Source organism: Camponotus vicinus, unplaced genomic scaffold (assembly GCF_025532165.1).
Source record: "Camponotus vicinus isolate PSW18456_S1 unplaced genomic scaffold, iyCamVici1.0 SCAF_1, whole genome shotgun sequence".
Classification (NCBI taxonomy): domain Eukaryota; kingdom Metazoa; phylum Arthropoda; class Insecta; order Hymenoptera; family Formicidae; genus Camponotus; species Camponotus vicinus.
In genome coordinates, this window is record NW_028141945.1 from 35765318 (window position 1) to 35788972 (window position 23655).

At 35.3% G+C, this 23655-nt stretch overlaps 2 protein-coding genes across 8 annotated transcripts in view; one reads left to right on the forward strand and one right to left on the reverse strand.

The window, feature by feature from the left end:
• On the forward strand, positions 1-10560 carry LOC145964100 (UNC93-like protein). Of its 5 annotated transcripts, none has more exons than XM_083086519.1 (9): positions 28-139; positions 516-1000; positions 3803-4134; positions 4596-5020; positions 5324-5529; positions 5780-6171; positions 6568-6700; positions 7004-7141; positions 7677-10560. In XM_083086519.1, the coding sequence occupies exons 3-9, from the start codon at positions 3940-3942 to the stop codon at positions 7895-7897; spliced, it is 1710 nt and encodes a 569-aa protein (XP_082942645.1). In that variant the 5' UTR covers positions 28-139; positions 516-1000; positions 3803-3939; the 3' UTR covers positions 7898-10560. The 5 variants fall into 5 exon arrangements, with proteins under 5 accessions (XP_082942662.1, XP_082942639.1, XP_082942670.1 ...); XM_083086527.1 differs by having other exon boundaries at positions 796-1000; XM_083086536.1 differs by lacking the exon at positions 516-1000 and having other exon boundaries at positions 1-139.
• Positions 10494-23655, reverse strand: part of Slga (proline dehydrogenase slgA) — a 19636-nt gene continuing 6474 nt past the window's right edge. For 2 of the 3 annotated variants that reach the window (XM_083086493.1, XM_083086485.1), the window contains 11 exons: positions 19875-20083; positions 19283-19464; positions 15908-15985; positions 15653-15717; positions 15385-15569; positions 15125-15299; positions 14939-15049; positions 14711-14842; positions 14437-14636; positions 14175-14263; positions 10494-14073 (listed from right to left, as the gene is read on the reverse strand). In XM_083086493.1, the coding sequence (XP_082942619.1) occupies positions 13868-14073; positions 14175-14263; positions 14437-14636; positions 14711-14842; positions 14939-15049; positions 15125-15299; positions 15385-15569; positions 15653-15717; positions 15908-15985; positions 19283-19464; positions 19875-20083 (1632 nt within the window). In that variant the 3' untranslated portion in view covers positions 10494-13867. The remainder of the gene's footprint in view (positions 14074-14174; positions 14264-14436; positions 14637-14710; positions 14843-14938; positions 15050-15124; positions 15300-15384; positions 15570-15652; positions 15718-15907; positions 15986-19282; positions 19465-19874; positions 20084-23655) is intronic. The other variant, XM_083086501.1, reaches the window with a different exon arrangement.

Consider the following 23655-nt stretch of genomic DNA (forward strand, 5'->3'; position numbering starts at 1 on the left):
GAATTGCGGACGCAGAGTTGAACCGCTCCGTGAGTCTTCCCTTCATCGGCCCAGGACCTAGATCCCGTCCTGCAAACGCGCAGATCGGGATTTCGGACGACTTGTCGATCGCGATCTCGAGCGAGCGAGCGATCGCGAGGTATCTCACGTTTACGTTAGCGTCTTTAAAACGGATGCGAGGAACCGGAAGAAATCAGGCGGAAGAATCAGAATTACGGACTAGCACTGTGTTTACATTTTCTGAAGAGAAATACCAGGATTTCCCGACGTTGATAGGAATAGAGGGATCTTAATTCCACCGGTGAAACGGAATATCTCACTCGACGATCGATCATATGTCAGTGCCCTGACGTATTCTTCACATTTCGTGACTCGATCGTGCCCTTTATATCTATTACGATTCATCGTGTCAATGTTCCGCGCGTTAATAATGGCCCTCAGAGTGTTATCCATGGATCTGCGCGATAATTCTCATCTCGACTTCGTCTCTTTCAATAATCACTGACATCTCGCAGGTGCATTAGGTCCATCGAACTTAATTATTCGCACGCGATATCACGTCGTTCATGATTTTAATTCGATTTGGATCTCAAATGCAGTGACGACTCGTAATTTTTATACCAAACGTTAATGTCTCGCTTCGGGTTTAATTTTAATTAAATCCAAAGTGAGAGAGACGCGCAAACTCACGCGGGATGCGAATATTCGTGACAACTCTCTTGAGTCGCTAACATTTTGCAAGTGCCACGAGTGCAATTAATGTCGCGTGTCATTAACTCTTGTATTTGATTTAAGCCTCCAAGAGGCTACGTGTGAAACTCGTACCGCAAATATCGGTGACGAAGTAGTCGTTATCGCTATGAAAGCGACGAGCGGTTTCTCGAACGGCGATCATGCACCGTGACAATCCACTGCACGACAACTGGTTAAATTTTGGCAGCTTTTCGTCAGCAATCATGGCAAATGTCGAGCGACCACACAACAGTGTGAACGCGAAAACGTAAGTTACGCTCTTCTTTACGCCTTCTTTCTTTATTGTCACTCCGCTTTGCAAGACTTAAAATCGTTTTCTGATGATTTGGAACGTCCTTCATTTAAATATACAATTCGGGTATACGTACAATAAACTGCTTCATCATTCGTTGTCTTCGATTCACTCTCCAACAGCCGCGTTATATTACTATCGTGTAAAAACGCAGCATGAAAAAATAAACCTTCGCGGTTCTATCCTTTTCGATCAAGCATTTCGTCATTTACTTTTATTTCTTTTATATCTTTTTATTTCTTTTAATAATTTTTCAACAGATACCATATATATAGAGAGAGACTTCTTAATTTTAAAAATTATCTTGGCAATGTTAAACTTTTTAAATTATTTTTCTCCCTCTCTCTTTCTTTTTCTCTCAGGATAAAATCAATTAAAATTGATTACCAATTAATTTGAAAGTAAAATTTCGTCATTTACTTTTTCGTATTGAGACTGGAGCGAGTCTTCAGGGCTTTGTTAGAGACAGACGTTAGAGAAAGAGATGAAGGGTTTACAGCATTTTTTTTCATTCTCAATCATTGTACCTCGTTACTCGAGTCCGGTGGCGCAAACCTACGTAATTATCGGCAGCTTTAACGTTACGTGGGCCGACACGAGAATAATAGTCAAGGTCAGGAGCGCGGACAGTGCTGAAAAACGAAATATCGATTGCGCACCGTGTCGCATCGGCCGCATTTTCCCTTGTGACGCACGTCGTTGCAACGCCGCGAGATGCATCCAGCATCCACGCAGCGGATACCGCACGGAATGCAACTGTAGCGCGCTACCGTCGAATCTTCAGGTCTTCCAGAGAGGGTCGAAGGGTCAGAGAGAAAGAGAGAGAAAGCTATGAACAATTTGGGCCCATTTCTCTCCCCCAGAAAGATTCAAACAAAACTTTCATTCTTTACTTTATTCACCGTTAATTATTTTTTTCCGCAGCATTCATGAGCTGGAATATTAATGTAATTATTTTATTAGATTTTATTATCACTACAGTCATCTAGATTCTGCAAATCTAGATGAGTGTAGTGATAATAAAATCTAATAAAATCTCGTTGCCTTTATCTTTATTTTTTCTTTTTGTGAATCTTAGATCCTCCTCGGATTTCCCGAGATCGTTAGTTAGATATACATATGTGTGCTGTTAGATATAATTTTACATGTGGAAACTAGTTCACCTTCAATTGACTGACTACACCCATGTAGCTTGGATTTTTTCGATAGACTTCTACATCATTTTTCATCGTTAAATCGCACGTGACGTGCACGTTGACGTTATGAAAGATTAAAAAAAGATTGGACGTATAAGAGATTCGATGATCGAGAGATGCAAAAAGTTAGCCGTGAGTCACTTGAGTCACTGAGCCAATGTTACCTTCAGCTTGAAAAATATTTGCTCTCCGAAAATTTCTCTCACTAACCGAACTACTCGATGCAAGTTCCAGTGAATGCTCACTCGAATATTGTTCTTTAAAAAGAGACGTCTATAAATATTTTTCTTGAGTATACACGCTTTGTAGTTCTTCTGGTTCCTTGCAGACAATTCCTTGCACCACAAGCCAAAGTATTTGAATAGAGGCGAAAATTATGACTTTTTAAGAAGAAATGAACGAAGAGCATGCCAACTATCAATTACTATGTTTTCAGAGATTAAAAATTTAGTAGTTCAAATATATTCCTGGACAAAATTAACACATAATTTTTTTTTCACTTTTTCTTTAAAATTTTTCGTTAAAATTGAAATATCAGCTTTTAAAAAAAAGTGAAAAAAAAATTATGCGTTAATTTTGTCCAGGAGTATATTTCGTTATCTTATGAGTGATAAATAAAAGACTTGACCTGTGACTTTGCAAATACAAATTTCAACGTAAAACTAGTCTAAAGATATAACGCTACAAATTAGAATATAAATGTAATTATTCCTCGTTTTCGATCCGATCATTTGATAATAAGGATTGCGCATGTTCCCTAGAAGTATGAATTGCGAAGCAGGTGTTTGTTGAATTACAATCTCGGATTACATAAGCAGATAATCATCGTATTCTCAGCGAATATACTGCTATTGATTTCCTATGTATCTTTTTTTTTCTCTTTTTCGATCTAATTAAAATCGCGAATGCCGCAATCACCGAGCTGCCCGATAAATTTGCATTTGTTTGCATTTCCGGTTTTAACCGCCGAGTACCGCTAATTGTACGAAACCATTCGACGAAGTGACACTCAAGGCCTCACACATATGTGTGATTTATTTATATATAGTATTACAAATGACTCGTTTGCTCGGCAAGTTCTCGTTCAAGGTTGTACGGGTGATCGTTAGGATTTTTATCTTTCATTTTTTCATACATCTCGTAATTGGCATGAAAATCGTCACAATTATGCAAGACGTGCGCCGATCTCGTGGCAATTTCCTGATTTAATATCGTGATCCGATCAAATTCCGAGTGCGTTTGTCAAAGAGATAGATAATTGAATGTTCTAAAAATTTTGAATATATGTATAATATGTCGAAAATGTATCGAAAATTCCTCACACACATACTATTTTATTTTTTTCGAAACTCCAGATTTCAAACTTTATAGAAGACAAAGTATATTTTTATCAAGCTTTTAAATATTTTAAATTGCGAAATTTTTAAGTATATATATAATTCCATATAATTTATTTCATATTTATTTGATAGATGTATAAAATTTTAACATAGGAAATTTAATTTGTATGTAAAAAAAAATTATGTTGCGTGTTTTACAAAGTCCGTTTCTTCCCGTTTAGATGACCAACTCGCAGATGAGAGAAATGATCATGACGGCGGTTACTAGATCGTAATGAGATGCAAGGGGCCTGATCGCGCGTGAGGAGATATCACACGAATAATCGCGAAGCGACAACGGCAGGAACGGGTGGAAACGATGGGGTCCTTGCCGAATCTTCATGAGCTGTCCAAGGAAAAGCTGGAGAGTCCGGTGTACAAACCGGCGCCGATCGGCGGTCTTGGTCCAGTGCGATTGCCGCCGCAGCCTCCGCCGTTGGCGCACTCGCATAAACGCGCGAGAAGCAGCGGACATCATCATTCTACCCTGAGCGACAATGATGCCATGCTGGAGGTATTCATCCTCCATCAATAAATTCAATTTAAATTTAAATTTAAATCGATATATGCGAAATCAATTTCTAAAGATATATCGGATATTTCAATGTCTCCTGAAGATTCAAACTTAATTTTGAACATAAACGTTTATTGAAATCTAGAAATTAAAAGATTCTAAAATCTTAGATTAAATCTAGAGCTATAAAATTCGATCCGCAAGAATCGAAAAAAAACGCACGATACTTAGCATAATGAATATTCCACAAGTGTTTTACCATTTGTAGTTTCCATCGCGCTATTATTAATTTATCGCGGTGTTTTTGCTGATCACGCCAAGTCACGCTTGCAGGTGATTTCCCAGGTAGCAAAAATAATCATTTTCACGTTATTTTAATATCAAATCAAAATGACGTCAAAATTACTATTTTTGCTACCTGGATTCCCTTCCCATTAATCGACACGTCTCTCATTTTGCAGCACATGGCGGCATATTCGCCGATCTCCTGCCGGTCCACGCGCACATCGGCGTTGTCGTGGCGACGTCGCGATTCCATGAACTCGTCGGCGGGCGCGTCATCGGTGCGCCGGCTGATCGCGGCGGTCCGTGCGGCCCCAGCTGGACCTCGGCCACCGCGTAAGGCCGTCTTGCGCCACATCGCGGCCCTACTGCTCGGCCACGCCAGCTGTTCAGCTGCCACGCTGCCCATTTTCCCGCTGCAAGCAGGTCTGGGTGCGTTCGAGCCGCATCTGGGTCCGGTGCTGCTGGCGCAGCTCTATATGATGGCAGCCGCCACCAGCTGCTTCGCGCCCATCGTCGTGCAGCGGCTCGGCACGAATCTCGCCATCACCGCGAGCCACGTGGTCACCGCAATCTTCGTCGGCGTGCATTTGTATCCCAAATGGTACGATATATGTCTCCGATACATGCATTTTTTCACAGTTTTTTGAGTTTTTAGAATTTTAATTCCCTTATTCATTATCTTTATTATCCAATTACAGATGTTTTATTTGGTTAATTTATTTGAAATAATTTTATTTCACCGAATTATAATCGCGAACCCATTTATCGTATTGAGTTGGATATTGATATATTAATATAATTTGATAAGAAATTAAATGAACCAAAAAAAAATTATAACCCAAATTATTAAAGAAAAAAAATGTATATATAATATATACACGCATGTTCTCTTTGCACGTTTTAGGTACATACTCGCACCCAGCTACGCGATGCTAGGCTGCTGCGCCAGCTCGAGTTTTCTAGCAAGAACGTCGCACATCAACGTGTCCGCGAATAGCCTGGCGATGGTCTGCGTGGATCCTGAAGATCCGGATGAGACGCGACGCGAATGTCTGTTGAGAAGGCTCTACCGGGGAATAAAATTAGCCGAGGACATCGGTCTCGCAATTGGTATTTTCAATATTTTCTTTAATTTCATTATTCAATTTCTCTCCTCCTAAGAATATATTATTAGTACGTTATTTTAAAATCAATCGAAGGATTATGTAATTACTTAATCAATTTTCAAATAATTTATTGAATTTTATTTATATTTCCAATATATTCATATTATAATAATTATTAATATGCATGCAAATTATATATTTTTCCTTGACAAATAATATCATCTAAAAATTACACTTTTTTTTAATAATTCCAGGTTGCCTCATCGCCGCGGTTCTCGTCAGATTAACGGATCTGATACCGTCTAGCATAATGAATAGTGATATAGGGGATGTCTGCGGAGCCGAGTACTGTTCGGAGGAAATGTACTTTTACAACGAATCGCTCTACGTGCCCACGATCGCATCGGGCACGTCGAGGGTGCTCGTCAGTATTTGGCTCGGTCTGGCAGTGCTTGGTTTAGGCATTTCCTGTGCATTCCTCGACTCGAGAATGCAGGAGCCTCAGGCAAACCATGATCGCACCAGCGTTAAGGACATCCTTAAATCCGTAAAATGCGCCTTTCAGGATCCAAAGCTTCAGCTCGCAGCACCACTTACGCTCTTCATTGGACTGGAACAAGGTTTCATCTACGCCGATTTTATGGAGGTAAATGAAACGTTTCACAATCGATTAAAGATTTTACATTACATTTACTTCATCTAATACTAATTACAATATACATATCACAATTGCCTCTAAATTTAATTTAATACAACTCGGAGGATAAATAATTGAAACTAAGGAAAATGCCAATCTATTTATAATGTTCTATCTTATTTTTGGAGTTCTACTTTAAACTTGAAAAAGAATTTCTCTTTTTCCCCTTTCTATACAAATATAAAATCGCACAGATTTGTCTTTCCTGTCTCGCGCGTGATTTATGAAAAAATATTTTACGAACGCAAATATACGACACGAGTGACTTTGTAAATTTTCTCAAATCATCCATCTAAAAAAGTTAGTACTGTATATTTTCTTAACATAGCGTTGTCTTTGGTATAGGCGTATGTGGTGTGCACCTCAGGTGATGCTGGCACGGTCACCTTAAACTTTCTGAGCTTGGCTTTGTTGCAAGGTCTTGCCGCCGTGACACTCTCGATGTTGCTGAGGCAAATTAAAAGGTACTATGTTGTGGGTAAGTGATTCTTCTAATGCATTCATTCAATAACAAGCGCAAGGTCGGATTTAAATATTATTGATAATAATATATACAACATAAGATGAATAGATGATGCTTTAGAATGTAGGACTGAAGACAAATCAATATATAAGATACATAAATAGTTAAGATAAATGCTGCAAAGGTTTAATATAGCAAAAAAATGAAAGAGAAAAATCAAGTTAATTTATAATGAAAAGATAATCCTTTTTAATCCGACCTGATTAATTGAATTAATCGTAGGTTGAAAACAAAAGACCTTGTTTTTTATAATTTCAGTCGTGGGTTTCGCCTTCCACGCTTGTCTCTTGCTTGTCTTGGTCACTTGGAGACCGACAGGAGACGACCCAGCTCTCTTTCATGTCATATCAGCTGCCTGGGGAGTTTGTAATTCCATTTGGGAGACTTTGATATACAGTAAGTATCTTGAATGTTCTTTATTATATGAATGTCAGATATTTTGTATGGTGTTCGCAAGTTGAGTCGATGACTCTTAAAAACTTGGGATCCAAGTTGCAATTAAACTAGATCAAAAGTTTCGAAAGTGATTTCCAAGCTTTGCTTTATCGGTCGCGGCTGTATTTTGTCAAGACGTAGCACCGTTCGCCAGTGAATACACACAACGAAAGGCGCTTATATGTTCAAACTGTGTTGAACAAACAAACCAAATTTAAAAGAAAACGATTCGTCTTCGTAAGACCCGAAGAAGCAGCAAAAGCATGAAGGGAGAAGAGTGAATACTAAAAATAACATAGTTTAAATTAAACTCTTCCTCTCTCTCTCTGTCTTTCCTGAGGACATAATACATTAAACATTTGGCTGCGCAAGATTATATTGGTAACCTGAAAAAATAAATGCATGACGAAAACACTTGTCATTCGAAGACGAGAACTTTCTCAAAACACTGATGCGAGGGGAGCGCAAAGAAAGACTTGAAATTTTAACATTTCAGCGCTGGTGATGGGCCTCTACCCGAACGCGTGGCAGGGACCGCTGTCGACGTCGCTCTTCTGGCGTTGGCTCGGACTGACCTTCGCCCTCAGCCTGCACGGTGCGGTGTGCACCCGTTACCGCGTTCTGGGTCTCGCCGCGACCCTGGTCCTGGCGGTGGTACCGCATCTCTGGCTGGAGAGTCGTCTAGCGCGCCGGGGTAAAACTCTAGCGCCTTTATGACCAGGCGACTCGACGGCGAGCGAGCGCGGGTCCACCAGCGTCGAGACGGCGACGGCGACGGCGACCGACGTCAGACACCGGGGGGACTGAGAGCGAGCCGTTCCGTCCGGCACCGCGGCGAGATCGTGGACGGGGATCGTGCCAGGAAGACGCGGTAGCCACAGGAGCAGCAGCCTGATGACGCAGCTGCAGGAGCACCAAACGCAGCAAGTCGCTGGCGGTGGTGCGTCGAGCAAGGGCAAGCCGCGACGCAGGGCGAACAGCGTCGCGTTCGCCTGCCGCACCGATTACGGCCTGCCCGACGACAGCGACGACGAAAATCCGCCGAAAAATCCGCTGCTCCTCATCGTGGAACCGGAACGTCGCAGAAGCGCCGTCGACAGCGCGGAAGGAGCCAAGGATCGCGCCAAGATCTTCATGCTCTCGTGAGGAAGACGTCTCTTTTCCACGGACGTGAACTTCGCTTTCGAAGCTTCGTCGGGTCGTGTGATAACCGTACTAGGTGTGCGACGTTCTAGTGCGCTGGATAAGGTATCGGGAAAGGGGATGATTACGGCTCGAGAGTTTCCGAACCGTAATCATCCTTCAATCATCTCAAACGATTCAAAGAACGCTTTTCATCCATGAGAGAGATACCTGTCAACTTGTGTGTTACGGCCGAAGATTTGAGTTAATCGTGGAAACACGTAATTCACACAATCGATATACCAATATCCAGCGCATCTCGTGCGAGCACAGAATATTGCAGCTATTGCAGAGTGCCCTATTTAATACTCGACTCGGGAGGGAGAGAGAGAGAGAGTTCTCTCTTTCTCTCACGAATTTGGAGCAAGGACGGCGACGATCGATAGATGCTTTAAAGCTCTCTCCAGGCGCATTTAAGCTGCGATTAATGAGGATAGCTCTTCCAAAGCTGGATGGAACGGCTGTGTATACGGACACTATATACATACATGTGTATATATATTATATATACACATACATACACGCTTTTTCCCGCTACGGTGCGATCGATGCACATGACTGAATAACGGGAAACGACACGCATACATACATATATATATATATATATGTATGTATGTACATAAATCTACATATATCGTATTCTAGTATCGAGCGTACCGTTTTGTATCACTCGAACAAATCGCCGTTTGACGTAACGAAACGTCGAGATGTACCTGATGTCTTTCAAGCCAAGCTACATAAAGTATAAACGGAATCGCGCTTCGTGCGAAATACCCGATATATATATATAATATATACACCTCCCTATTTATCGTAGATGCTCGTATACGAGCCTTACGGGGGTATCGATTTTTTTGAGCGAACGACTCTTGTCATTTTATATACCGATCGTACTCGAAATAATATGCAAAGTGACGCAGCTGACTCGTGATCGGCAACAAAGTCGAACGCGAATCGATATGAATACAGTGAATCTACAAGCGCTGTTAACGGTTCAAATATCACAATTCAGATAAGATTTTTTATGATAATTCGTCGACGCTAGTCGCATACGAGAGAATCTTCCCTCTCCTCGAAGAATAACGAGGGGGCGACTTTCGATATAATTCTCTAGAGATAAGAAAAGCGAAAATGTGCACTGTAATTTCCGCTCCTCTCTCGTCGCGGAACAATCGCTATGTTTGAAATCCGTTTAGGAATTTTTCCCCGATCGTGTGTAGTGATGATGATGAGGGTGGTCTCCCGGATACAGACGTTAGTTGACGTTTGTTTTGTTACGGATCTTAGGCTAAGCAAGCGAAACTGTAATCGCATAAAGTTTAAGGAAAATTAATAAGTGTTATCTCGTTTAATGTTACACGTGTAGGCGGATCGAGCGATAAATTAGGGCGAGATTGAGGCAACATATCACCGACGTACAACATTGTCTAACGGAAACGGAGCCTGGTTTCCATCTGCCTACTCTCAACAGGGACATACATATATATTGTTTGTACAACAAGCTGTACCGTACAGCGTGAATCGGGAGCACACGATGAAAATGCACGATAATTCCTTACAGTAAAGTCACCGTAAAAAACAAAATCAAAGCTTCCCTTATTATTGTCAAAATGACGTGAATTTTAATTTCATGTTATGAAATTTTTTTTATAATTCATGTCGATTGTATTTAATTAAATTTACGCAAACGATAATTATGCTTGAGAAAACAAAGGATGTAATATTATATATATTAATAATTGAATCGAAAAAAATCATTTAATTATACACGAAACAAAAAATGCTCCGCCGGTGCAACTTTATCCCAATTAACGGTACAGTTTGTTATGCGCCTCATACGTGTTTTCCAATGTTCGAATTAATTACGCTTGATCGAGAATATGGATCACAGGACGATGATGAGATAAAAGAAAAATGTGTCGCGAAGTTCCGTAAAAGGAAAGAAAAACTTCTAGGACACAAAAACGCTCGCAGGATTTGTACTTATTCAGCAATAAACTTGCTCACAATACACTTCCGGTTCGTCGAAGATCGCGACCGATCGTGTCCGCGGAACAAAAAGAAAAGAAAGAGGAATGCGAAAAACATTCAATGTCCTAGTGAAAACGCGGAATAAGAAATATATCGTCAATGGCATTGGGGAAAAGCATATATTATCTGTATATTTCATGAAATAATAAATATTATCTTATTTTATATATCTCTTGACCGACGCTTTAATTCACTTTCATGTGCAATGCACAAAATTGTGAAAAAAAAGGAACGGTTCCTGCCTACCTATAAACATTTCTGAGGAGAAAAGCAGACATTCTCGACTGTATCTCCAATTTTGCAGGAGTACGCATTCTTTTTAAAATTTTTTTTATATTTAATATTTGGAATTACTTTCATCATAGAGATCGTTGATATTTGTTCATTTTTGTACTTCATAAAATAATATTAAAAGTTAGTTGTGTGGAGTTTGACTTGTGGCAGATTTTTCCGATCTTTCTCGATATTAATGATATATTAACAACGAATTTTCAGTTGGAATTGAAAACTAATTAATAATCACTAATGGGCGTCGACTAGATAAAAAGAACGAATTGCACGTGAGTAATCGTCAAGAAATGAAACAAAGACAAGATCGGTGAAATCGACATAATCGCACACAACTTTTAGCATTAAACTATTGAAAAATATGACTGAAAAAGGATAGTGAAGAATTTCGCCATTTTAACGCTTTAGCAATAAAACGCCGAATGCTCGAATGAGAACAAAAATCTCGTGACAGTCTTCGTAATTTCTGATAAACGCATTCATCATCATTATCATCAGTATCGCGCTTTACTTTCCTCGAACTTTTACTAAGTGACATAAATGCAAGTAACAGGACTCGCATATCTTTTTATATGCTATGTATATACATATATATATGTCACGTCAACATTGTCTACCTAAATTATTGTCAGTATATCTTACGTCTTATATCGCGATCACATATGTAGAGGTTCGCGTTTGCGAGAGCACGATAGGGTAGAGTTAGCTGGCCCTAAAGAAGACCTTAAAGCTCAACGGATTTCATCAATATATAATTATATCTAGAACTACACACGCACGCACGCACGCACGCACACACACACGCATGCACATATATGCACTCACACATATCCAATATACCACATAGACACATGGAGATACTTAGCTATTAGCCCGTATATAACTTGTAACAATGCCCTTTTATTTATCTTTTTTCATCATTCATGATCCTTTTTTTTTCTAATATTTAACGCATGTAACACATGACTTGCAGAATTTTCAGGCTCGCTTTGTAATTCTTCTTTTTGCTTTTCTTCGATCAACATTGCGCACGCAGTGCGTTACTACGAAGCGAGTAAATACCCTATACAACTTTGTTTGAATTACTATAATCATGTATAAATGTAGGCTACATATACAACACTCTGAACATAAACGCTTTTGCTTGTAACATAGATAGCAAAACGAACAAAATAAGAGATCACAATCCATATTCGCGTACAAATCGTTCGACAAACATAATGATGCGTTGAGTATCATGACAATTCACGTGAGTGCGATAATTAAAAAAAAATAGTAAAATAGTACTCATCGATTTTGAATACACTATCAAGTCACCTATCGCATCAGAGAAATACTGGCTTGAGAATATCAGAATGTGCTACATGCAACCCCTGTGGAAATGATTGTACAATCTTATAAGCTAAAGTATCTGTTGTTGATATTACATATATGATCGTCATTTCCAGAATAGCGAATTACAGCCTTGTATCAATTAAAGTAATATTAAATTTTATACATATATTTCCGATTGGATGACTTTTCTTTCCATTAATCATTGTCTAATCGCGCAATAAATAGAAAACTTTCTTTTCAGAATATAAATTGTCTTATAACGAATAAAAAGGATTTGTTATATTTAAAATTTTTATTCAAATCACAAGGCATAAATTTATTTTTTTTAATTATAAATTTTCCTTTACCTCTATTGTTCTTTTTGGAAAAAATGAGAATGACGAAACGGGGTCATACATATTTCATCGATTTTACTGCGATTACTTGTAGTGTTTTTCCGTACGCTTTTTTTACGAATTATCTAGTAACGCGAGAAGCAATTTTAGGCTGAAGCGAAATGAGACTAATATCTTGTGTATGACTTATCTACAATTATTAACGTATCACAAAAAAAATACCGTGTTGCTCACAGATCTCCCTAGTTTTCGTTAACATCATGTCAGCCCAAGATTACTTTTGTAACTCGACAAGCGTGTATTAAACGAATGCAAAAAACGACTTTCTTTTTTTCTTCTGCTTCGCATTACCAAAAACATTTGGAAATCCATATATCTCTCGCTAAGATATCTCTAAATCTCATTAAATTTTCACCCTGTATTTTGTCGCATTTCTAAGAATTTTTTCGTAATATGTATGTTATTTTTTTTCGAATTCGGGCATCCATTATTCCGTACACCGTGTACTAACCGCTTGGTAATGTTACATCTTAATAGAAGTATACGCGATGCAGCTACTGTCCGTTCCCTTCTGGTAACTATATGCATCGCGATTGCCCTAAACATGTCCACCGTGAGCAACAATCAAGATAGTAGTAAATCGCAGGTGTTGCCATTCAAACACTCATGAGCGGTATCCTTTGTTCCTTCTTTCTTTTTTTCATCATTTTTTTCTTCTGTTACAGATACTATGGACGATAAGACAATATTACGTGAACACGATCATAAATAATTGATGCGCGCGTGTATTATGTACATATGGAAAATATTCGACGAGATTCTCAAAGAAATTGTAAAACTTGAACAGAACATGCTAAAAAACCAGAGCCTATTTTCTCCCGACTATCGGTGTTTTGCATCGAACAAGCTGGCGATCGATCCAATCGATTCTTTAACTGCATACAGGAGAAGGAAATATCACGAATTATGAGTTAAAGAAATTATCATTAATTTTGAATACTGTAAGCGTGGAAAGAACCAATCAAATACGATTGTCTTTACCCGATCTTTTGAAAAAACATTCTCCGATGAGTGAAATTGTGCTACAATTAGTTTCAATCGGAGAATGTTTTTACAAAGATTGGGTAAAGAAAATCGAAATTTGATTGGTTCTTTGAAAATCGTCAATGGCATTTTTTTTACCATAACGAGTAAAACGAGCAACGAACTATAGTTATAATATTATAGTTTTATCAGCAGCATTGTGAGCATCGATGCATTCGAAAATATAACACCAAGGCAATTTTTATGTAATCGATAACACTCTGCGCATGTATAATCGCAAGTTTTTATGCACTCGCGTTTGCGCGTATGCATGGACGCACGCCGCTCTTTCTTCCGAGTACCACAGTAACAGGTCCGTCAAGTTACTTTAATCCGAAGTACCCATATCTTTCGGGAGAGTTTTCATTAATTTACAATCACTACTTAAATTTGATACTTAAAATCCTGTCTCTGTGCAACTAAACGGATCGATTCAAACTGGAGTATAATTGCCCTTGGGTTTGTAAAAGATCTGGCCGCGCACTATACGTCTCGTGATTTCATTTAATATCAAGCGTTTCTCTTTCTTGATCTTCTTCAGTATACCTCGATTCTCTTGTGCGCGCCGCGACAAATACGGCAATACTTCCTTAACTGGTCCGTATGGGATGTACTTGTATGCAGAGTAACCGGATTGACCTGAAAATTTTATTCAAATCATGCATATCGTTTTATATTTTGTTTTTTTTATCGCACAGTAATATGAGAAAAAAATTTAAACTTCAAATATCTTTATGTACCTAATGGAAATGTTATGTAATCGCACATTCCTAATAATTGACCGAAACATATAACCTTATCCTCCGGTGAAATTCCGATTTCTTTCATTCTGCAATCATAAGATTATTTTATATATATATATATATATATACATTATTTATATATACATATTATTTATATATTTTTTATTTTTATATATACATCTGTATTTTATGATTATTTATATATATACATCTGTTTGCAGCAAAAACAAGGATGGAGCATAGTCACAGCAGCACTCACTTCTCGATTGCGAAACGCACAGTATCTTCATTATGCGAGGCGACCATAATTCCTATTTTCTTGGGATCGAGTCCCTTGTCTTTATACTGTTTCATCCGCCTCAAACACTCCATGAGTGTCTTGTGATAGGACTCGGTCGTCGCCTCATACGTGGGATTCGTGGGATCTGGATAACCCATAGCTGCCGCTCTCGCTCTTTCCTAAATAAGAATTCTTTGGTACTTTGCCTTTAATGGATTCGAAAAATATAAAATATATCTGCCAATATACATGCCTGTTCAATATATGCGCCGCGAACGAGTTTAGCACCAAAATAAAAATTTTGACGTTCCGCCTGTTCAAGGTCCGTTTTCACCTCATTATACGCTTCTTGCAGATACGTCTGGTAAGTATTGAATACCACAGCCTGAGAAGTAGACCGATATTTGGCAGTGAGAATATCATTCACTGAAAAGTAGCTAAGTGATAACGTCGCGATCCCCTGAGAACGTTAAAACATTACCTTTTTCGTATTGTACTTGCGCATCATCTCCAGCGTCAGGCGAGAAATGGCTGGTTGAAAGTATGTCTGTTCCGCATCTATCATAATACGAACGTCTAAATTATCAGCCACCTGAAAAATAATTATTTATTTAGTCATGAAATTCTCGTTGTCAATAAAAGAAGGAAGAAAAATTATTACGCATACCGTGACGATATTATTTAACCGTCTAATCATATTTCTAAACATTTCTTCCTCTTTAGAAGTAAGCTGCGACATTAATCTGACCATCTTGCCCGTCCTAATATCAGGTACTTGGAAAGTTTCGCTTAGTTCATAATTTTCATCTAAAATACCGCTCCACGGAAAGAGATGAATCACACTGTGTGGACAAAAATATCCGTTGCTTGTGATACTACATTCGTATAAAACGTCACTTTAATTCCTTATTTTAATTTTGCGCATACCCTTCTTTATCCGATTGCATTTCTTGAAGGAACTTTTGCACCGATTCCTCGTTTTTAATGTGCGCTTCCTCGAATTTTTTCCTAAAATCATCAGGTTTCACATGCTGAGACAGAACGGCGCCCTCGCCACCAATAACGTCCGACATGTATTGCCGGGCGCGCATAATTACCTCTGACAATTGCAGCTGAAATATAATTATTCTATTAATTATAGGTTAACAGTTAATGCAATTCTTTTAGAATTTATAATAAAAATAAAATTGCGAACCAGAAGCTGCGGTCGGCCAAGTGCAGTTAACTTGACGGCTGTAATGCCCATACCCATCGAAGCACCTGCAAAAATATATTTTGTGTCACATTTTGTGTTATCTTATAATATTAGACTATTTTACTATTTTTATTCTTGTACAAAATTAAAATAAAAAAGAAATATGCAAGAAAGCACTTAATATTTCTGGATAATTAAGGATAATATAAAGTGGAATTATTTTAAGGAAAAAGAGGGGAAAAGGTGTCTTCTTACCAGGATGAGGGTCGGCTTGGGCATGAGTAGTAATATTCTGAGAAGGATATTTCAACTCTAATGTCTTCACTTCATCCTCTATATAAAAATATATATTTTTATCCGCTCATAATTGTAGATATCTTTATTTCTTAAGATATTAATTAAGTTACGATAGTTTTTTTTACATGAAATATTTCTACATGACACGTCATGTCATGTATAATTTGGCTGGAAATCGCGAGTGGTAATCTACATGCGTGTCGATATTTATAGACTAGAAGAGAGCTACGGTTCTGACTCGCAGAATTTCGAAAGGTCCATTGCCGTCGAGACATTATTGGTGGCAAGAGCGTGCGACAGTTTCGCTCTTTCTCGTATTGGCAATATCTCTACAATGTTTTACAGTAGAACGTAAATTTACCGCCAAAAAGGAGTGCGCATCTCGTGAACGGTGATCGATTTTGTGCATGACGTCAGCCATCGTATCAATTATACTATTATCCTTTCAGAAATAATTTCATCATTAAATTTTATTAACAAGCAAATGTAAGAGGTTCTGTTATATAAAATATACAAAAAATAAATAAGTAGATCGAAATATACGAATTAATAAATCTTTTGAACACAATTATTTTCACACTTGGCTCTTATTTGCTCGTTTTTTTTATATTTATAAATTTTATTAACTTTTTACTATTTCTTATTAAACAACTTCATATATTATTAATATTGAATAATATTTCAATTTAATTTTATATAATTTAATTTAAATTTTCACTATTTATTCAGTCATAAGCAACATTTATAGTATTCATTTAATCGTAAACAACATTTGAAAAACATTAAATCTCATAGTATATTCTGACCAATCAGTAACAGCTCGCGCTCATGAAATAATAATCATGTGAAGAGCAAGTTCTACAATAATATTATAGTAATGCGGTGATCTTGTGAGATTGTAATCGAAGTATCGACTTTTAGATAGCGATACGTGATCGACCAACATTATTCTAATTAAGCATTTTATAAACAACTCTGATATTATGGTATTTCGTATGAATTTAATTTTCGACTATGTCTATTTGTAATAAATTGTAGAATAGATTGAAAAAAAGACAAAGATATATATATATTAAAATATTATAAAGCACGCACTATATTTCCTCTCTTATATATTATTTAATAAACTACAATTAAAAAATCCAAAATCCAAAAAACGAAATGTTTTCTCGGGATTTAAAAATTTAGGATAAAATTATAACATTAAATTTACACAAATAGTTTCTTGATTAAATTAAAAGATAAATTATGTCTTTTAAATGAACGTATTCGATTTTATATGTTGACTTTATATGATGTTAGCCCAATCATCAATTTGAAATGCAAGAGAACTTTTAGACTTTCTTTATATTAGGAAATATTGAATATTTCGAAAAAATAACGAATTAATTGTCACACAGCTATTTGACTATCATTTTTCTCAACATTATTGTTAAGACATACAATTATCTTCTTGTCATTCCAATGGCGCGATTAGAACAAGAAAGTAATAGTGCAAGATATGCATCATATATTATGGAATTTTTTTTCGAAATGCGACAAGTATCGAAAGATAATTTATCATAATTACTATAATTAACGATTAATCGTTGTATCGTAACGGATTTTATTGCAATGTACATTTTTTGTGATTTATCTAATTATATTTTAAGTATGAATTGAAACATCACAAAGATAAAAATTATAAATTATTGTTTTGTTTCAATCTTTACGAACAATAATTATTTCTCTAACAATGCTTGAATTAAATATAAAATTAAATATAAATTTAATATATTTCGAAATTTTAAATCTTTCGTCGACTTAAATTTAATTTGTATTATTCGGATTGAGATCGCGCAGTAAGACATGAATCGCAAACATTCGAGTAGTTAATATAACGAAAACCTCATAATACATTGATCGTTTAATTAATAATATATAATTTAAAAAAAAAACAATATATTTCGTGTATTTTATAATACATAAAATATTTCAACAACAAATTAACTGTGTGTTTGGTCTTGACGTATAGCTATTGCTTACATAGCACGACCTTGTTATTATTCACTCGGCGAAAAGCCGACATTCGAGCAATTAAAGTACGGATACTTGAAGACAAATATATTTCGGTAAAAATTTTTTACCAGTCTAAATGTAATGATAATAATTCGCTAAGATTATTATAATTAATTGATTAATTTTCGATAAACAACACGTAATTGTAACGAGACTTTTATTGCGCGTTATCTCGCGCGACTTATTTATTCCAAATATGTTATTAAAAATATATTATTTAAAATAGGAATCAAAGCGACACAGCATAAAAATTATAAATTCTAAAAATATTTTGTTACAATCTTTATTAAAATAATATTATGGACATTAATTATTTTTCTAACTCTACTAGAAAAAGAAAGTTAAATATATTTTATCCAATGTTTTAAAAAAATTTTTTGATCTAAATATAATTTGTCATTCGGATAGAGAATGCATAATAAGACGTAAATTGTTAACCAAAGATCAATTAAAATAAATCAATTAAACGAATTAAAAAGTATAATTAAAAGCAATAATATATAAATCGTAAATCACCCTCCCAAATGGCTACACCTTGACGTTGATAAGAGGATTTAGTAAGATTTATCCCCTAAAAAATTTATTCCCTGAAGGAAAAGCTAAGTATTCAAACGACTTGTGATAATGCTGTAAATATTTTTATAAGCATTATCACGAGTCACAAACTTATAAATAATAAGCGCATTTCATATGTTAAGCGTATATTAATGTATCGATTTTCGGTATATCGCATATGGTCTTCACATAAGATTTCAATTTCGATAAACAATTCTAAATCAGTTAAAATTCGAGGGAAAATACAATTCGCGTCGCGATCCCATTCATCGATTTGTCTCCTTTTGCTTCAATATAACTCTTATATAATTCTTATATTAAATGATATGTTGACTCACGATCGCGAAATTAGGGAATACTATGCAAAATATTGCGCGTCGCTTATTTATTTGATTTTAAATTAATTTAATTATTTAATTTAATTATTTAATTTAATTTATTAGTTTTAAATTCATATTTGTTTAATTTTATAAAATTAAATTTAAAAACTTTTATAATTTAACTCTTATAATTTAAAAATTCTAAAAATGCTATATTTATTCGAGAGTTTAGAAGAGAATTAACTTATAAAACGTATGAATGAAAAATAAGCCCTAAACTGATTGTTAAGGGGGATAATCCTATATAATTTATATCAAAGCCAAAAGCAAGGGATGGAATGTCAGGGATTAAGAAGAAATAAAAGATTAGAGAGAGCTAAAAATAAAATCCGTGACTCACTCGCCACAGCCTCCAAACACCTGACAAATATATCCATATTTCGCTCACAGGACGCTTCGTTCAGGTAGAAATACGTCCTGGCCGACGACACTTTGTACCGTCGATCGGCGAATGACTTTTCCACGTGATATTTTTTCAGCGGACCTTCCCTCTTCTCATCACCCGCTTCTGATACTGAAGCTCTGAAAAATGAAAGAATATTATTTATTTAGATAATTACTACATATGCACCTCTGTTTGATTTACATTGACTTTTTCGTGATTTTTTCTGCTTATCGAATTATTTCTTTAGATTACAATTATTTTCAACTGCATATACTAATGAAAATTAAAATGCGATTCTTCGTCACGTACAGAAAAAAAGTTAAGCGAATGTAAATAAAGAACTATGTCTGATACTAGCACTATACATCCATTGAAAGACGCTGTAAATAATACGCGGGATTAAATTTCATACTTGGCGAATGGATTCGAGTCGTAGAATAATGCGCTACTTTCGCAAGGATATTGTACAAAAAATCAAAAGATCAACGTGCGATATGATAGTACGTAATTGTTACGACAATAAAAATATAACGAGATGGATACTTACTGAATCTCGCGTCGCTCGGCCTCCTCCTGCGAGATATCTTCTTCAACGGAATAATCAAGAATCGGCTTTACGCCAAATTGCCGCAATCTATCCAAAACTGGTGTGATCTGCACCTCATCCTCTCCGGCGACGAAGTGACCATAAAACGTTGCCTTCATAAGCTTCGTGAACAGCTTTTCGCCCAATATCGCTTTCGTCAATTTCATGAACTGTTCATATTTAAATTTCAAACGATTAGATATACAATAGTGTGTTGTTAAATCAATAATGCATCGAATATAAATATTTGCAATTAATAAATTTTATTTTAAAAATTGCGAAATTAAGAGTACAGAGAGTAAATTTTTAAAAAATTGAGTGCAAATTTTTAAAGAAAATTTAATTTAATCGATAAATAACAATGTATATATTTGATATAGATACACGTAAAATGTAGCTTTTTGCTCCTTCAATAAATTTATTTCGAAAATCAAATGCAGGATATAATATATGTATATATGTATATAAGACAAGGATAAATCAGGATGGCAATAGCTAAAAGCAGTTACGTCGCTAATTCTTTTCTTTCGTCTCACAGTATGTATGTGTATATGATTTATGTATTCTATTAAAATATATACTACACAAAGGAAGCCACAGTCACGAGACGCAAGCGTAACACAATGCAAGGAAGAAAAATGGAAAAATGGTTGCTTTTTCGTTTGTAGAGTTTACCTCGGAGCAAACGTTATGTAACTGCTCAGAAAGATGAAAATTTTATTTTATAGGTAACACACCCTCGCACAATAAATATGTAGGTTACATCGCGACTAACAATCACGTGAATGGTTACCAAATATCGATCTCTCAAGTAAACGCTTACTCTCGGTATGCGAATATCGATCTCTTAAGAAGACGCATGCTCCTAGTATATACCGTTATAATCCCACTTAAATGCCACGGAACTAGAAATTTAAGAGAAATATAAAATGTATAAAATATAAGAAACATAATAGAAGATTTTTTTCAGTAGAAATCAACTTAAAAATAATAAGCCAAAAATATAAAATTTTCAAATTATATGGAATTCTTAAAAATGCTCTTATAAAGATGCATAGCACATATGCCTGCAGAAACAAATTTAAATACATAATATTCGAAAAGATTGAAACTCGATGTTAATTGCTCATTAACATTGACATCTTGATACGATGATCGGATAATCTATCATAACTTTATGAATAACATTGTAATATCGCGATTTTGCGACTATCGTAATGAATGGCATATCAATCAAATACATATTTTAATGTAATAGAATCGAAGAGCTCTTTTTTGAGATGTTGAATTCTTTTCAATGTTTTATAGAGACTATCCTCTGCTCTCTTTCTATCCTGCTTATTATTAGATTATTATTTTACACATATACACACATATCTATATATGTCACCTATTTTATGTAAAAACAGCTAAGAAATATACAATCATTTGCTTCGATTGATCGATTGCTTCTGAAAATTTGTGATATGGAAAAAGATCGCTTTAAAGCAGAAAGCATTGAATTCGAAAGGAATTTGTAGCTAAGAATAATGGAACTTGTGATATAAATCATCAGAGACATATGTATGCTAATGATTCACCAAATTTGATGATAGATAAATAGTGAGATATATATAACGAAATATATAAAGGGAATACTCGAGGTTATATATAAGCAAGAGGAAGAAATGTAATTAGTCATGTTATTAAAATAGAAACGATCTCTGCTTGCCACAAAGGTTGTTAATTGAAATCGCTCCCCTTATCGATCGGATGAAATCTCCTTTCGTCAGATGAAATCGTAGAAATAAAATTGGGATGCAGCCGAAAGGCAACGAAAACATTTTACAAGCAATGGAGCACACGTAGAGGTCGATTTTAATTTTATCGTTATTTATAAGATTTCACTATCGTCCTGGGAAATTTTTCCAATATAACAACTACATTTAAACATTTTTGTAACAGCAAGATTAAGATATTATAGAGTCTGTATTCTCATTCCACATATATTTTCCATAATAATTTGTAATAAAAATAATTGATGGCTAATAAAAATTTAGTCTTACTTTAATTTACTTATTATATATGATGCAAATACAAGATATTATATAATCATAATTGTGTAGTCATAATAATTAATAAGATAGCTTGTATGAAACAATAATATAAAGCCAATTTGAAATGTGAATTCTTAAGTGTTAAGCAAACAGATAGATAAGTGATTTGTATTATATAGAGACAATATAGTCGACTTAATATACTTTAAATATACGTGTCACTTAAGTCATTGTTATGTTTGTCAAACTCGAGAGGCTACCAGAGCTTACCATAGTTTGTCAACGTTATATATACCTATTGATAAGATTAAACAACACGTCGCTCGATAAACTCTGATATCTACCATGATACCTATGATAAAGTCTTTCTTTAAAATTATATAATATGATATAATATTAAATTAAAATAAATATAATATTAAATTAATATTATATAATTATGTAATATTTTAAATTAAAAATTTAATTAAAAAATATTATGTTCATGCTTCTTAAGAATTAAAATTGTAATAATATCGATCAGATAATATCATCAACCTCTGATAAATTTAAAAGAAGTTACAAATAATATTAGTTTTGTCACTGACATTGTGTTATGCAGTTGCGAGAGATCATGCCAAAATCGTTGGACTATGAACCAGCATCGCATAGCTCAACATAAACATAGTTCAAAAATAATGTATAATTATGACTGTGACCACTCAAAAGAGAAACCTGCCTATAAAAGAAGTTACAAATAATATTAGTTTTGTCACATTGTGTTATGCAGTTGCGAGAGATCATGCCAAAATCGTTGGACTATGAACCAGCATCGCATAGCTCAACATAAACATAGTTCAAAAATAATGTTTAACTATGATGACCATTCAAAAGGGAAACCTGCCTATAAAAGAAGTTACAAATAATATTAGTTTTGTCATTGACATTGTGTTATACAATTGCGAGAGATCATGCCAAAATCGTTGGACTATGAACCAGCATCGCATAGCTCAACATAAACATAGTTCAAAAATAATGTATAATTATGACTGTGACCACTCAAAAGAGAAACCTGTCTATAATTATGAAATAAAACATTATTTCTATCTTCTTGTACGAATTGAATTAATATTTTTTCTAGTATTTTATAAATGTTCATGTTTTCTGCTGCAAAAAAATATGTATATATTTCACTAAAATTTGATGACAGCGAGAAATGTATTTCTTGGCAATCGAATAAAGTCGTTGAACTGCATTGTCTACGTCTTATTTAAGCCTCAGATCGATGGTGTAACTGGAGAAATGTGATAGTGTACTATACACGATACACTGATTGCGATTTGAGCTGTATGTGACAATGATTTAGAAAAATTCCCGGTCTCGCAATACATATGCATCGGTATTTTTAACAAAATTTCGGTATTTTTAACAATATCATCTTGTCATAAATAATTACGGATTTATTCTGAGATACCATCTCGATCCAAATTAAGAACTTAAGTTTTTCCACTTCAAATTCATCGAGTCATTTGATACTGATACAGAGATCGACATTACGGATTATTTTGAGACACATATGCATGTGCTTGTGTGTGTCTGTATATAAATACGGGAAAAACCTGTAGCAGATAAGAGACGCAAAGGTAGTTGAATATCATAATGCCGATAACGCTGACTCGATTTAGAAAAGCCAATCATTATCGACGTCGATATAACGCATTTTTATT

Coding starts and splice junctions, on each gene's coding strand:
- LOC145964100 (XM_083086536.1), top strand. CDS start 3,940: ATGGGGTCCTTGCCGAATCTTCATGAGCTGTCCAAGGAAAAGCTGGAG. Junction 4,135..4,595: donor ACAATGATGCCATGCTGGAG/GTATTCATCCTC, acceptor CTCATTTTGCAG/CACATGGCGGCATATTCGCC. Junction 5,021..5,323: donor GTGCATTTGTATCCCAAATG/GTACGATATATG, acceptor TGCACGTTTTAG/GTACATACTCGCACCCAGCT.